The 17653-nt window shown below is 41.0% G+C and overlaps 1 protein-coding gene across 3 annotated transcripts in view; it reads right to left on the bottom strand.

Moving 5' to 3' along the window:
- The window catches only part of furina (furin (paired basic amino acid cleaving enzyme) a), a 109702-nt gene that overhangs the window by 15245 nt on the left and 76804 nt on the right, over positions 1-17653 (bottom strand). For all 3 annotated transcript variants that reach the window (XM_034679931.1, XM_034679933.1, XM_034679932.1), the window contains exons 7-9: positions 11355-11443; positions 4622-4794; positions 3118-3330 (exon numbers count right to left, since the gene is read on the bottom strand). In XM_034679931.1, coding sequence (XP_034535822.1) covers positions 3118-3330; positions 4622-4794; positions 11355-11443 — 475 coding nt within the window. The remainder of the gene's footprint in view (positions 1-3117; positions 3331-4621; positions 4795-11354; positions 11444-17653) is intronic.

The raw sequence follows: 17653 nt of genomic DNA, 5'->3' as shown, positions 1-17653 counted from the left end.
GTGCGATTATGCATTCAGGAGATTCCCATATCCTTCTTACTTGAAATTGAAAGAGAAAGATAATATAAGCGTAATAAACAGAAGAGATTTGCTACCGCCTAACCCCCTGGAGGTCCGCCCCTCTCTCTTCTCTCTTACTCCATCGCTTCATTCCCGGGTTTTATGACTGACAGCACAATTAAATGAGTACAGCAGTGAAGCATTAAGGGACCAGCCACATGTCACGGAGATGTCATAAGCTGTCTGTCCAGTCAGCCTGGCTGCTACAAGAAAGAAAGACTGTGTTTATTAGTGTGTGTGTGTGTATGCGCGTGTGTGTGGTTTTTATGTGACGGGAATGTTAAGCAGCAACATATTGCCAGATGGAGTTTGAGCCGTTTGCAATTCATAACAATTTTAATGGTCCAAGACGGGGTGAATGGAGAAGAAGAAGAGTGAAGAAAAGGCGCAAAGAAGGGAGGAGTGGAGCTGTGGTTCTAACAGCAGGTACGTATTATAGCTGCAGATCATAACTCTGAAATAACGCCGTATGCATGGAGCTGGAACAGTTTCTCATTACTCCGTCAATCCTCTGAGATCAAAATTCATCTGCAACTTTTCTGAAAAATCAATGTATAACTTAGAATAGTTTTTAAAGCAAATTAAGGAATTCTGCAGTTTTCAGCTTCGTAATTCTGACTGCTCGCTGGTTTCTTTATTAGATATGATAGTAAGCTACTGCCATTCAAAAAGGGTTTTTTGGATAGTTCAGGCTTCATGTTGGGCTCTGTGGGAGTTCTCCTAAACACTCTACTCTGGTTATTTATTAATCTATGTGGGAACCCTTACTCTAACCCTAACCACTCAGGGTTTATGCCTAAACCTAACCCTTAATATTTGTCTTACCCTCATATTAATTGATTATAAAAAGTCAATAGTTACTTGCAGAATCATTTACTATACATACAAAATCTCAATGCATCTAATATACAGGGCTCTAAGGTTAGGCATGCTCCTTTGATAAGTTTGATAGCATGAATGATGCGACTACATGAGTCAAATATTCTCAATATGTCGATGTATTTTTCAGCCTCCTGGCCATGTGATGGTGTAAATGAGCCTCACCTGTTTCTATTGTTTTACCATGCCCTGATGGAGACCCCATGAGGGTCGAAATCGGTATCCATTTTTTTTTCCTGGTTACTAATTGTAAAACATTATGCCCTGAAGAAAGACAGGCTTTTTAAATCTATTGCTTGACTCAAGCTAGTGGGCCTGAAGACAGCCCCTGTGGCTTCCCCCCTTTTTGACAGTTTTCTTTAGGAGCACCTGGCTTCTACCTGGAGTTTACCACATCATCTCCCTGAGCACACGGTAACTTATTTCTTTCTCCTTGGATAAAATATACTTGTCATCATATGCACCCATCATGGCTTCACCCAGGGTAAAGTCCTCCCATTAGTTCATTACACCAATTCATAATCAACCATAGTCTCCTCTACTCTTTAGTGATGCCTGTAACAGATTCAAACTATCCCCTGCTGATCACATTCATATGTTTTGGTCATTCCCTAATTTGAGGACCTTTTGGGTGAGTGCTTTTTATACAATAAGCTAAGCCTATAGTCAGACCACTCCTCTTAAACCATTATCATCCATTTTTGGCATCCTTGACACTAACCTCTCCGTGGTGATGAGGCGGGCTCTGGCTTTTATGACTTCATTAGCCCTGCGACTGATCTTTCTTGATTGGAGGCTTACTTGCCCTCCAACACATGGCTGTTGGATCAAGGAAGTTCTTTAAAACTTGAAAACTCTCATTTTGTACTCACAGGCTCTGCCAAAATATTCCAAGACCCATGGAACCAGTTCCTTGAATTTTGTGGACTCTCTTAACTTGCTCTGGACACAAAAGAAGACTAAGCTTTTCACTCCTGCACTTTCCCTCTAAGCAGTTCACCTCCCTCACTCTGCCTTACTTTAACATGTACCCCTCCTTTTTTTAACTCATTTATTTCCCACTGGTCTGTTTAGTACGTGTTTGTAATATGTTTGTTAGTACGAGTATGTGTGTGTGTGTGTGTGTGTGTTTGCCATCCCTGTCTGGTTCTGACCTGAGCGACCTGTGCTTGTGGGAGGGCTGGGGGAAGGTTACTGACACACTGTTTCAGAATTATGCTTCATTTGTCACCATCTATAACTATTGTTTGTTATAACACTGACAAAGTTAAATAAAGAGAGTTAGCACAGCATATATATATATATATATATATATACTGTGTATTCTTTTGATATCCTCCTATCTATGTCTACGAGTTTGGTATCTTATTGCAAGCACAGACCTGTTGCATATCCTGATTTGACAAAACATGCATATACACACTTCAATAAACTGTCTTATGAAAACAGAGAAGCAGCATATTGTCTCAGAAGGATCAAATTTGAAGCTGGAGACAGCTATTGTTTTATTTCCTTTTGATTAATAATTTTAAAGAAATGAGAAACCCTCTTGAGTTTTGACCTCTTGCAGCACCATGAATCTTTTTTTGGTGACTATCTTCTCTTGCTGTTTTCCTCGTACATGCTCCAGGATGCACATGCAAACAGATGTGAGTGAAACAACACACACTGCCAATGGTTTTATCCAGAGATGTACAGGGGGCTTTAAACATGGAAATAAACACATGTAGTGCCAGCTAAGACTGAGAGCAAGTAAACAATGATGCAAACAATCTGATTTGCTAATGTTTCCTGAGATGGGGAGTAAAGTCAGCTTGTTTGTGGATACACACAGTGAGTTCTGATGAGTAACGCTGAATGTAAACAGAACTTTTGTTGGTTTTCAAAAGACCCTCCGCAGGCCAGCTTTATGTGCTGAACCTGTTGTTGATTAATTGGCTCATCCATTAATTGTTCAGCACTCACTACAACACTGGACTGTTCTCGATTTTAAGTGTTGCAATAAAAGGAAACTAAATCAATTAGCAGCTGCACAGATAGTAGTCATTCAAACATTTCAGCAGCTTTAGAAATGCTTGAATGGAGATTAAACCTGTGATTAATCATCCTGCGTTTGAATAGACTGATGCAAAGCTCAGTCACTGTGAAGGACACAACAAACACACTACTGTGACTCACTATTTGCTTCTCGTTGAGGTTCCCCGAGCTGTAGGTGGTGGCCAGGGTGGAGGAGCAGGCCTCACTGTACCAGGGGACGTTGCCGTTCTGTGTGGAGCTGCTGATGGACAGTGTGTAGATGCTGTTGGTGTAGCCATCGCAATTACAGCTGTCCTTCTCCCTCCCTCCGTTTCCAGACGCCCACACAAAGATAGAGCCCAAACCACCACGACCCTGGACAAAGATACATAGAAATCAGACAAAAACACTTTCATCCATTTATTCATTATTCAGTCCTTGGTCCAGCTCGAAGCAAAGAAGAGCATAATCTCATTCAATCACTGAAAAGGAATACCAATTATAGGAGGGCAAATTCATTTCAAAACAGGGCCATTAAAAGGCAGCATCCATCACAGAGGCTGGATGGTCACTCAGTAAATTAAAAAGACTTAAATATCACATGACAGCAATGCAATACAAAAAGGCCCCGTATGACAACAGCTCATTGTCATAAATCATCCAACCCCTCAGCCTTTGAAGTGCAATAATTCTCATCTAAGAGCCTCTTATTGTATTGAGTGGAACCGTCTCTCTGCGCATTGATCAAACCCAGCTATGCACCACCCACAACGCCATCTGACAGCACCATCACTGGGGTAATTATCTTTGTAGTGAGTGTCAGCATCTTCAATCAGCTTTACGGCACATGTCTTGAGTCCTACAGCTCTGTACAGGAATCACAGTTTGCTGGATAGATGAGGTAATTCATTGAGATTGAAATTTGGGGGGAATTTAAGACGACCGTCTGGTGTCATTCTGATTAAAGGTTAGATTGCGAAGTTGCTGTGAGACAACTTATAGAAATTAGCCTCCTGATAATGTTTTAAATCGTATCTTCATTATGTTGGGCACGTTTTCAAAGCTCTTTGATTAGAAATGATAATCAAAAACAAGTGCTGATGTTACAGCTATTGTTTGATTTGACTTTGAAAAACAACCTTGATTTTTTTTAAACACACTCCAAACATAAGGAGACCATGTGTACTCTGACTGAAAGAGCTGAAACATAAAAGATGAGTTGGCAGATAAAGAAAAGTTCTTAGTGAGACAGAAAAGGAAAAAAACTAAACTTTTTATTTGTTGTTTTTGTCAGAGCTGCTTCTAGTATTTTTCCAAGATTTTTCTCCCTGGTGATTTCAGAGGACATTCCCCTCCATACATAATTGTCGGGGCAAAAAAAATTGTTTTGTTCTTGCCGCTTTGTCCTCTCATGCTTGAACAGTTCAATTACGGAGTGCTGAAAGGAAGCAACACACAGGCTGTAAATAAATTCTCCCTCACACACACACACTCACTCACACTCACACACTCTCAAACACTCTCACTCTCTCTCACACACACACACACACACACACACACACACACACACACACACACACACACACACACACACACACACACACACACACACACACACACACACACACACACACACACACACACACACACACACACACACACACACCTTTGTAACTCCATGCAGAAAGGCTTCTTTGGCGAGTTTGGCAGGTCCATCCACTGTTTTGCCGTCGTCCTCCGGGCCCCAGCTGGCACTGTAGACATCGATGTGTTGGGGGTTCAGACTGAGAGACTGGGCCTCCACCATGTCAGTCACCTCGCCGTCCAGCATGCGCACACCTGCAGCCACAGTTCAACACAAGCATACACGCAATCACACACACACACACACAAGATAACAAAACAGAGAGGTTTCCTTAGTACTCATACAGCTTTTAATCTATTGCAAAAGTTTCATCGCAGAAGCTTGAATCCTGCAGCACATTCAAAGTCTTAAACAAAATTGACATCAGGACTTTGTTAAAGCAAAACTTCACAAATTTCCACATCAATGCCATAGTGTTGGAGAGTAATTTGCATATGTGAAAAAAGAAAGCTGTATTCAACTTAGTGTGGTTATGAAAAAGTTTTGATAAATAACCTCAAGCAAGACAATTTGAGGCAGCATCAGTTAGTGCTGAAGTTTGAGATTGTGATAAAACTGGGAGAGATTTGTGTAAAGTTTAAAAGAAGTGGGTTAAAGACTGAACTGGCTGCTACTGGCATAACAAAACTTCAGACGGTCAAATGTCAGCCAAGCAGGCAGGGCAGGAGCTGTGGGTTCTCTCTGGGTGCTCTGACTTCCTCCCAAAGTCCAAAGAAATGCTCGTTGGGTCAACTGGTCACTCTAAATTGACTGTAGGTGTGAGTGTGAATGGTTGTCTGTCTCTACATGTCAGCCCTGTGATTGACTGGTGACCTGTCCAGAGTGTAGCCTGCCTCAAGCACGAAGACAGCTGGGATTGTCTCCAGTCCCCTGTGACCCCTAACTGGATAAACGTTGAAGAAAGTAGATGGTTGGATGGATGAAAATGGCCAGTTCATTAAACTCATAAAGGCAACCATCATTTAGTGGTTTAAATCAAAGGAGAACTCCTTTTTCCCCACAAATAAGGACAACACTGAAACATGCCTGACGTGCTGCAGTTGACATTTGAAGGATTCCTTCCAGCCTGCAGCTCAGTGGTTGTCTTAATGTTGCTGTTACTCTGTGATGTACCTGCATGTGCACTCATGTTCAACAACCACTGACATGTGTGTGGACAAAGCAGTGTGGCTGCCGTGTCGTCCAATTAGCATATTTACGCATTTGTTTGCAGTGCTGTACCGTCTGTGTATTTGTAGAGGTCGTGCAGATGTGCAGCACATGCTCTTGGTGCTCATTCTAATGTGCACACACTGTGATGATATTAGGGGACACCACGGTGTAAATCAACACCACTCTGGCACTTGAGCTGAACTGCATTGTGGGTGAACTGCTTCCTCAAGTGTGACGCTGATTTCTGAGGCTGGAAATTCAGATGAAAGAAAGCGTGCAACGTCCTCATCAACATGAAAAATAAACTTTCTTTTGTAAAAATAAAAAAGAGAATCTCGACCATTTTGAAACCTGCTGATGAAAATAGACTGAGTTTTAATTTAAAGTGATCATTGATGATGTTCTAAAGAGATAAAAAAAAAAAAAAGACAAAACAATGCATGAACAGACACACAGTGAGTGTATGTTGCTTTTTGTAGCCAATTATTTTTCTTCTTGTTACGTGGATTTTATTCGCAGCAGAGCTTTTCTCTCTCTGACTCATGGACATGCATCCACAGACAAGGTGATGAAAAATCAAGCACCTGAAAAACAAACTACGGTAATTTCCCCCCTTTGATGCACCGCAGGTCAGGTTACTGCACCCTGCTCCATACGGGCTGGAGTAACCAAGCTCTGGCTCTTTGAAGTCCTCCAAAAGCATCAAACAGGATGAGCTGCTTGTGTTTCCATGGCAGCCTGCATCTCTGTGAGAGGGTCATGTGACTCGCTGAGGAGACTCAAGTATCTTCTAACAGCACCCATCCAAAAACACACATCCATCCCAAAAAACAGAGAGCAGGTCTGGTGAAACATCACGGTTCTTTCAGTCTTTTCATCTGCACAGGGCAGGTATATGAAAATTAATGAGTCACTTAGGCTATGTTCACACTGCAGGCAAAAGTGGCCTAAATCCGACTTTTTTGGGGGGGTCAAGTGACCAGGGCAGATTTTTTAGAGGCAGTTTGAACACTCAAATTTAGACCACTTCCATATGTGGTCCTGAATCAGATACAGATCTGATTTTTTTCAATGCGACCTCAGTGTGAACGGCCAAGGCGGATTTGATGCGCATGATACTTTCACGTCCCTTTAAAGCGACACGTCACAATTCTGCGCGGCGGTAGCCTTTCAATGGAGGGACAGCGAGGTCTTGGACCTTATAAATATATGGGGTGACACTTCCATACAAGCAAAGCTTGAGGGTTCATAACGTAACCTGTCTGTGTTTGAAAGTATATCGAAAGAGTGAAACAGCTGCATGTGACGTCATTGTTACTGTTGTTCTGCGCATGCGGGGCAGTTCGGAGCCGCAAACAGTTCGCACTGGAATCGGATACAGGTCACATTATAGATGGTAATGTGAACAGGCAAACAAAAAATCGTATCTGAGCAAAAAAATCGGAATTGAGCATTAAGCCTTGCAGTGTGAATGTAGCCTTATTGACTCTCTCTTACATTCAAAGTAGTGCAACATGTTTGATATGCAAAAAGAACACAGAGGGGAAGACGGGAACGCTTCAAGATTTAAAAGACATCTGTCCAAGATGCAGCAGAAAGAACGTGACATGCTGAGGAGACTTGGACTGTTGACATCTTTACTGTTGGACTTGGGTTCTTTTGTAAAGACTTTTTTTGCTCACAAAAAATGGCTTGAGCTAAATGTAACAAACCTGAAATTGGATGTGCCGCAGAAGATTAAAGGCCTCAGCATAGAGCTGCAGATACAGAACAACTGCTGGTCCAAAATGTTACTGGTAGTCTACTGTCCAGCTGTTTATCCTCTGAATGAAAAGTTGAGATTTCCCTACTCCAAAAAAAGGAGAAGTGAGACCAAATCCAAGTATTACTCAAAATATTCTGGACATATGTTTTCCTTGCTGTGAGGCACAGCAGAAATTGATACCACTGGTATCTTTATGCAAAATATGAAGCTAGACCCAGGAAGTTATTAGTTTTTCTAAGCATGACATTAGGCAGGTGGAAACAGCTAGCCTGGCTCTGTCAAAATAACTCCCAAGAAGGCAAGATGGCCTTTTAGCATTATTCATAAAATGTATCATTTTTGCTTGTAATATCACAGGTGGGTTGACTGAACACAGACAGTAAATTCCTGAAAATACTCCTGCTGGAGACCCTCAGGGATAGCAGCTCTGACCCGACAATGGCGGTGACTTTCTAGTGTATTTATTGTACTTCAGTCGGGCCTGAGGGTTTTTTCTTTTGGTTCACCTGAAGGATACTTTTATTCCTGACAAACGTATGTGTGTTGGAAGATCTAAGCCAACCAATATGTGTTTGAAACTAGCATGAACCATTTCACAGGAGTCTCCTGGGTGAATAATGAGCTACAGTACAGCAGGTGGTACAGGGGGCAAGTGGGCAAGTGAGGAATCACAGAAGCTTTAGCACTGCTCCTGCTGCACTAAGCCTTCCAATAAATTCTCCCTGGCCACCGCGATGACTGAGCTGGCCCAGCTGCCTTGGATTTAAAATGACAGTTTTGGTCCCTGCCTTTTGTTCTTGATGTTTCAGAGGAAGCTGGCTGTCTGTTTAGAGTTATTGTGAGACTTGCACAATCTGGGCTCTCCTCTCCTTCTGTGAAGTGTATGGGTCAATTTAATGTTCAGTGAATGTTTGGCATATCCCTGCTCCTCTTGAAGGGGCAATGTATCAGGCTTGAACCTGCCAGTCAAAGGCTTAGATCGCTGTTACGTATAAAAAATGTAAAAACTAAGATCTGAAAGGATGGAAGAAAGTTTTAGGAGTCATTTATGGATTTCAAAGTAGAAGCAGCAATCAAACATCTAGAAATGAATGGCTGATATAACGGTTTGATATAAGTTTAATGTCTCTATGTTGCAGAACTGATTCCAGGTGCTGATAAACTAGAGGATAAAAGCACATGTAGGTTTTTCATAACACCATGCCGCCTCCTGCTCAACCTACATGACCACACGCAGCATAGTTGTTGTGTTAGAGAAGCTGAGTGCCATGTGGTGTGTTCCTGGCTGCCATCTGGAATCATCATAAAGAGTTCAGTTACGACACTTTGAGATAAGCAGAGAGGTAATGACAGCACTGTCGGGGATAAAGGAGCTCCTACTGCTAAGACACTACACATCATGGGAGCACAAGAACAGACATCACAGCTCACCCTCGGTGCAGGAACAAGACGTCAGCAATCACAAAACAGAAGCACATGTATCAGCAATGTGACCGCATCAAAAACAGACTTTCATCTTCCTGTTTCATTTGGATAACCACTCAGAGAGACGGCTTAAATAAAATATCATGAATAATAATATAAGTTGTTCGGAATCAAAAATGTATACAAATCATCTTTGTTGTTTTTTTAAATATCACAAAGCCACTGAAGCTTCTTTTGAAGAATGAGAACAGAAAGTATAAAAGCAGCCTCCCTGAAGGCAGAGGCAAAACAACTCATCAGGGTGCAAAATCCTTTTTAGAGCAAACAAATTAATATTTCACAATATTTTCTTCTGTTTCACAACTTCTTTATTTTCAGATTCCACTTTGTGTGTGTGCATCTCTGACGGGCAAATGATAATGAAATAATTATAACCTTTGATGATTTAAATATGATGTTTTCCACAAACAGTGCTGTTAATTGCAGGTCTGCAGTCAACCTCTGCCCCTCAATTCTAAACCCATGTTGGATTTTTTTAATAATTTAAATCCATGTCCTGTTTGCTCGCTGAATTCAGACCTTGAGAGCAAAAATGTGTGCTTGTTGAAACTTACTGAAGTACAATGTGACGTGTACAGTCAACAAGTTTAAGTACACAGGATTGTTAAATAAAAAACATGTTTGACTTCAGCCTTTATCTCTTCTTTTCTGATTCCGACTACATTTCCTAACTTATGCAACAGCATGGCCACAACTTAAAAAAAATCATCAGGCTGTCACTCTGATGAACACTAAACTATAACAGTGTCATACCTGTCAGATAAATACTCTCTGTAAATATACAATGTAACAATTCTCCAAACAGAATTCACATGTTTTATTTCTTTTATTATTTAACTATCACCTACATATACTTTTTTTTTTATGTAATAACTACCTCTGCTACTCACCACTGCACTATTACCATGTTATTTTAGTCTGTACATATAAGTAAAGCCTATTTGTTGTTCTTTGTATTTATAGTTGATGTTATAGTTATTATTATTATATTTTTATTTTTATTTGTACGTCTTATTCTTATGCCTTGTACAAAGAGAGCACAGTTTAACCAAAGTCAAATTCCTTGTGTGTTCAAGCATACCTGGCCAATAAAGCTGATTCTGATTCTGAAAAAAATGCTGTTTTCCACTCTTTAAAAATAATATTTTGTCCAAAAAATTACTAAAATACAACATTATGATGTAAAAGACAGAGAAAGTAACATTTTAATTTGCTGTGGCCAGAAATGTTTCCACCTACTTGAAAAAGAACAATTGATCAAGTAATATTCAGAATGTTGGGTGGCTAGGTTTCCTGTCAATGGACTATTTGACAAACAGTTTCAGCTCTACCCTCCACAAGAAAATTAATTTGATCATTTGCTTTCTAGTTAGAAATGGGGAAAGAAAATGTATCTGAAAGCAATAACGGAAAGTGACAGAGACAGAGTGCAAGCCAGAAACCAACACAAAACTGTCTTTATTTCATTGGCTCAGTCGGGGAAGGTGAAACAAGGCAACATCCTGCATGGCATTACAGCAGTGACAGACGGTGGGTGATGAAATATCATCGACCAAAGTGACACATTTAAGTACCAAGCGTGTTGTTCGGGGAAAGACATCACAGCAGGGGGACTGCGAGGTCCCGACAAATGTTTACTCTGACGATTTGACTCCAGCCCCTCTGTAACATCACTTCAAAAGAGTCCTACATCACTTGATTTGCCTTCAACAAACTTTACAGACAGCGTTGTCAAACACTGAGGCATCCCACCATCATTGTCTGACACTACAAGCAGATGTCTCTGAATACAATGAGTGAGCGGTATAGAAGCTACATCTGTACAATGTAATGTGACCCAGCACAACCGCTCTGCCGCTAACCCCATCCCTATGAGGATTCTATTGTTGTGCTTTTTGAAAGAGCTGTTGACTCAACTCTGGTATTTTTGTGGTCACAGCTTCATGTAGCGGTGGGATCTTTGCTCCAGTTTAATTTGGAAAGTGTGTATTATGTTTTGTCTTGTGAAGTATCCAGTAGATACTGATCTGAGAACAGCGAAGTGAAAACATCCTTAAAGCTGCAGTGTCTTGCCATTTTGAGACTTTATGCAACTTTGCTTCTTCCATACTGTTACTCCACTCAAAAACGAATACTCTTACGATCCATTGGCGAGCCACATCACAACTGTGGTGACGCTCACAAAGATTCAAAGGCATGCTGGGCTCAGGAAATGGACTGAAAATAAGACTGCTGCTACAGAACACGTATCTCAGCTGTTCTGGTAGTCAGTAAAGAAAACAGAAATGAGACCACCATTTTTCTCCCAATGGGATCAAATCAATCCTGTTCTTGTTTTGTATCTGACCGTACCTCCTATCTTGGCGTTGTAGGCCACACCGACTCCACAGAACCCATTGTTGGCCACTGCTGCCACTTCTCCTGCACACCGTGTCCCATGCCTGCGGGGGGAAAGATAGGGAAAATGAGATGAATGTTAATAAAAGGAGACCAGTTATTTATGTAAGAGTCTTTAACCCAATGACACAGTGTGAATTCACAGGTAGTGTGTGTTTCTGAAAACGTGTGCTTGTGAAAGAGCGTCCTTCTCTCCTGCAGACTGAGACAAAACAAACAGAGAAATGTTCTTGGCTTTGATTCCTTTACACAAATATGAATTCCCACGCTGGCCAAAAAGAAAACATTCAGTTCGTGAGTAGAGACCACTGTACATTATCTGAGGCCTTCCAGCATTGGAAACCTTGGAATCGCTTGCCTACAGGGCCTTGAAAGGAGTCAAGAGGAAATCAGATGACATGTCACACAGGGGGGAAATTGTGAATAAGTTATCATTTGCACAACGGCTGTTTCATTAAACCTGAGCCTCTGTAGTAAGCTCTAGCTCCAGGCATCCCACTGTAGAGATCCAACAAGCTGCACACAAGAGCTGATCATCACATTCCAGTCAGGTGCACTCTCATGGTCTGCCAGATGGATGTGCACTCTTAATGCCCTTCAAACCAGAACGCATACCTCACTGGAGTGCAGCCCCCAAACAGAGAGAGACACAGGAGCCTCGGCAACACTGCGCCACACCAGGAAACAACAGAAAACAGCCGACACTCACTACTTAAGAAACTCTCTACGCCAGCAGGCTTCCATTAAAGCAGTCTGGGTATCAAGCCAAGCCAAAAGCACAGGAATCAAAACACCTGGGCTGCAGTAGATAACCTGCTCCGACACAAAAGACTTAATCGGCTGCGAGGATATCACTGAAATTTAATCTGAGAGGAGCCTGCCAAAACTGCCATTATCAGTTATTAAGTGTATTAGATACACATTACGTGATTTCCCCCAATCAAAACAATATATTGATAAAGAAGTGTGGGATTAGGAAGTTTGTGTAATCATTGTTAAGATGAAAATCTATCAGACGTAACTCTGACGGTAATGACTTTAAGTTCTATCCAATTTAAAGTGCTCAGATGTATTCAAGTTACATCGTTTTATTCTCATGAGGGGCGCTGGTGGTCCAGTGGTCTAAGCGCACACCATGTACAAAGGCTAAAGTCCTTGTTGCAGTGGTTGCAGGTTCGACTCTTGGTCTCTACCATTTGCTGCATGTCTTCCCCCTCTTTCTACTCCCCACATTTCCTGTCTATGTCCATCTTTTCTATCCAATAAAAGCAAAAATGCCCCAAAAATTCACTTAAAAAAATTAAATAATACAATTTAATTCTGATTAAAACACAGCAAATCATGCCTTCTAATAAAGCTTCAGGAGACTCAGGTCTTTTGGTGTGGAGGGGGCTCTTCTGAAGTCCTTCTTTGACTCTGTGGTGGCATCAGCCATCTTCTTTGGAGTAGTCTGCTGGGGAAGTAGCATCTCTGCTGCTGACAGGAAGAAGCTGAACAGACTGGTGAAGAAGGCCAGCTCTGTCCTGGGCTGCCCACTGGACCCTGTGGAGGTGGTGGCTGACAGGAGGATGATAGCAAAGCTATCTTCTCTGATGGACAACACGTCACACCCCCTCCAGAAGACCATAACAACACAAAGTAGCTCGTTCAGTGACAGACTTCTTCACCCGTGGTGTCTCACGGAGAGATACCGCAGGTCTTTTCTTCCTGCAGTGGTCAGACTCTATAACCAATAATACATATATATATATATATATATATATATATATATGTGTGTAAGATATGCTTATTTTTTACCTCTTTAATTTAATTTTAATTTTAATTGCTAATAACTTTTTAATAATTGTTACTTTATAGGCTCTTGTTTGCTTTATATATTTCTTTTGCACTGTCTACTTTGTTACTGTGACACTTGAATTTCCCCGTTGTGGGACGAGTAAAGGAATCTCTTATCTCTTATCTTATCTTTATTGAACCTACGACTTCATCAATCAGTCAAACTGAGGCAGCTGAAGTGCTATTTGAACCAGGTATAATATATGGGGCCAGAGGTCACACAAACCTTGACCTGTTTTATTAAACTTCCTAATTTAAATTATCTTCAAGACTTCCACTCTCATTAAAGGCACAGGTATAATGACAGAAGGTCAGGGTGTTATAATTCATCAGCTGGCCCTCAGAGATCTCTTTAGACACAGAGGTGAGCTGGGAGAGCGGAGGTTAATGACGACACCGCAGTCAAAAGCAGAATCATATTTCTAACGTGTCACAGGACTTTAGATGGAGTCAGAGGCTGTTCAGAGAAGGAAGTCTGCTGCATGATTAAAAACATCTGTATAAACACCAAAGTAAACACATGATTACATAAATGTCATCTGGATGATTTTCCTCCAGAACTTTATCTCAACATTCCTGGAAGTGCGAGATTGTTGACTCTGGAGTCTGATGTTGGACAGGCAGCATCCGTGTTTGTGATGCAGCTGAAGATAAGCAGCAGCTCAGGTGTCTGTATGGGATGCAGGGCATGCACGGGCTTATACCTCCGGTGTGCAGCTGAGCCTTCCTCCAAATCTCCTTTTGACACATTCATTACAGTCACTTACATGGTAGACTGATTCACAGCATACAAATGCTGTTACAGAGGTGAGGCTCTCGGTTCTCTGTATCTGATTATGCAAGAACTACTTGCATAATCAGGTTTTTTGGGAGTGATTTTCCCGGGAGTGATAAGATGAATACAAAAAGAATCCTTTTACTGCTCCCACTCAGTGTTTGGGTCAATAAGAATGTGAAGAAGAGTGCATCAGCGGGTCAAACACTGAAGTGAAATGTTCTTGTGAAAGATGTCTGCTCTCTATTAATTCAGCATGACTTATGATACTCCACTTATGATACTTAAACATAACTGCATTTTCAGTCCTTAGGAAGAGTAATTACTTTGAGTGAATCAATCAACAAAGTTCAGGCTAGATAAAGACTCTCACAGTGAAATATTGTGTTAGTGTGGTGGGTGTTACAGTATCATAAATGCTGTTATATAATCCAAAGAAGTAACTGACGGCACGCCCACTAGAAATACATTTGTTTACATTTTACCTGATCAATTTTAGCAGTGATCCTTAGATTAACACCCATCCATACCTTAGACTGTATGAAACATGGACAGAACAACAGCTACCTTGAGTGAAGTCAGAACTTTTAGAGCTCCCCCTGGTGGCTGGCTTAAGTACAAATCAAACACTAACACAAGAGTCACTGAACTTTCCATAACCGTGAGTGTCTGCTTCAAATCATCACAGATCTGATCTGCTGTGGAGAGAACAAACCTGAGGAATCTTTGATGTTTTATTGGTCATGTGTTTAGGTTAGTGGAAGGAGTGAGACATCAGTGCTCAGCCCCACCAGCGAGGTTGCTTCTGCGCATGCCTTGGCTCCAACGACAGAAGTGAAATACAAATGTGAAACTTATGATGGTGCTAGGGAGATCAAATCTTTGTCATGTATCTGCTGTAAGAGACTTTTCTACTCTTAACTTCTCAGGTGGCTTTATTTTGAAAAGTAATTGAGACAAATCATTAATGTTGGTTTGGAGTTCATGTGTTCCCCCTGTGCTTGTGTGGGTTCCTCCTTAGTACTCAAAAAACATGTGCATTAGGTTGTCTGGTGACTTTAAAACTCCAGTGTGAAACTTCTGATGTATACTGTATTTGGCGCCCCCTGTGGACAAAGCCATACCTCTACACTAGTTGCTAATTGTGTTGTCTAGACTTGTAAGAAGTGGTTTTTTTTTTTTCATCCTGATTTATTTTCTTGTAACTTATTGAGAATCTTTGCTGAAGAAAAATGTACAAAAGCCAAAAAAAAGTTGTGCAGTCGACCACTTCATACGACACCTACCCCCTGGCAGCTGTTTCAGAAACCAATTATTACTAAATCAATCCTGCACGCTCTCGTTTGCTCATAAATCGCCATTAGTATTAATTTCGGTCTGATTCATTACCAGCTAAAAAAACTTCTCACTAGAGCCAAATTGCCAAAGGCTGTAAATGTGGGTGTGACTTGTTGTTTGTCTCTATTTGTCAGCCCAGTGATAAACTGGCAACCTGTGGGTGTACCTTGTCCAATGACAGCTTGGACCCCATTACCCGCCCACCCCCACTCTTAAAAGGATAAGCAGAACAGAGAAAAATAAACGGAATCGACAAAATCACCTCTCAGATCATTTTCAAATATCAGCTAGTTAATTAACTGAGTAGTATTAAATTGAAAAATGCTTCCAGAAACTACAGGAAATTCATGACATGTTAATATGCATGATAAAAATTCACCAGAATATGATCTGAGAGCACATGAAGACAGTCCAGCAGCAGGATTATGACAATTTAGAACACACTTATTCTAATTAATCTTGTGCTCTATATAGAAAACATCTTGAACCTGCTCTGACCTTTCGTAATCATTATCCGTCACAATGACATTACGTACACACACAGTCCTGAGCCCCTATAATGCTTCATTAAACCTGTAAATGTTAATTTATATTACAAATGACACCCATGGTGAAGATTTAAATAGTTTATAGCCCTAATCCCCAAATGCTGAATTATATCATAGCTAATTAGATGCCTTAGCTGTGTGAGTTCATATGTCAGCGGGATGAGCAGTCACGATGAGGAGCCTGGGGGAGCTACCAGTCCTCTGACAATAAGAGCAAGGCTTCACTGCGTGTCCTCGATTTCTCTGTGCACTCACATTTCTACTGATCCAATGTGCTGATGAGACTGACATCACATGAAACCAAACCTGGATTCAACCTCCAGGCTCAGTGTGTTTGAGAGAGGAGGCTGAGAGAGGTGACAGCACAGTGCTGGAGATCATCACATGAAGTGCTGCAGCGAAAATAGTCGCGGACATTATCTGCAGGAACAAAGAGCTGTCTGTCACTACAAGTACTGCATTGTTCAATGAGTTGTTAACAAGTACCAGGGATTAATTATCACTGCCAGAACATCAGTCTGATACATGATTCTCTGACACACTGCCACTCAGACTTCATTTTTCCACTTATCACAGAGAAGTCTCGACTTTCAGTTACTCACAACCGCAATGCAATCTGAAGCTTTAACCCCTCAACATTTTCAATGACTGTTCAGCTACAATAAAAAAATAAGTATGTGGTTTCGAGTAAGTTAGGAAATTTGATATCCCGGCTGCATAAACAAGATATTTTAGCATAGGAAGCATTACGGTTTCTTTTGTAGTGGGTTTGTAGTCCAAGTAGTATCAACCAATCACGTGTCTGCAATCTTTGGTTCACAGGAAAAACTCCTCATGATAAGAGCAAAAGCAGGTGGAACACATCCACCGTTATGACATCCTGGCTCCCATTGGAGGCAATCTGACAATGATTTATTCATCCTGATAAAGAGATATCTTCATGCAAGTGCAGCTGACAAAACGTTCTACATCAAACATTTAAACTTGAGTGACAGGTCTGTCTGCCGCTGTGTTTTAAAAGCCAATCAGCTGCTACATTTCCTGACTCCCTGAGATGCATCAGAAATGATCGATCCAACCTCCATTCAACAAACAAATACTTACAAAGTTGTTTTCTTCCCCCTCTTGAAGCCAGACCTGACACAGTTTTCAATTTTTGCTTCTATTACATCTTCATGTTGTTATTTCAGAAAGCTTAAGACCTGTCAATTGTAATCAAATGATAAGAAACTAGGCTTCTTTTTCAGGCTTATTCTGCTGGAGTTAGCCAGAGTGAAGCCTCCTACATAACTTAGTGTCTACTGCTGCTTTACAAAAGACATTGAATGAAATGTATTATTAACAGATTAGTGAATGTTACTAAAATAAGGACATATGATAAGAAGCTTTATGTGTGATTGTCATTGTAATGTACATTGAACAGAGTCAGAGGCTGGTTCTATGTTGTTGTCCTTGGTGTGGAAACGTTCTGGAGCACCTTTTCAAGGATTTACTCAAGATAGAGTACAAGGCTTTCTTGATTTGTTCACATGTGACGACTGTGTCATTAGTGTTCAACAAAACAGACACTGCGCAATGAAGCTACTTCATAAGCATTACATGTTGTTAAACTTATGACAAAACATTTAAAGAGCTTTGAATTTGTCACATGCATCATCCCACTGTTCTTAAGTTAGAAAAATGTAACACCATCCTGTGCATTCACACCATACCCGTGTATATTACATTCAAGGTGAGCTGCCAGCAGACCAACACAA

Source organism: Notolabrus celidotus, chromosome 3 (assembly GCF_009762535.1).
Source record: "Notolabrus celidotus isolate fNotCel1 chromosome 3, fNotCel1.pri, whole genome shotgun sequence".
Classification (NCBI taxonomy): Eukaryota; Metazoa; Chordata; class Actinopteri; order Labriformes; family Labridae; genus Notolabrus; species Notolabrus celidotus.
The sequence above is the reverse complement of the archived record's forward strand: the minus strand, read 5'-3'. Positions and strand labels throughout refer to the sequence as shown.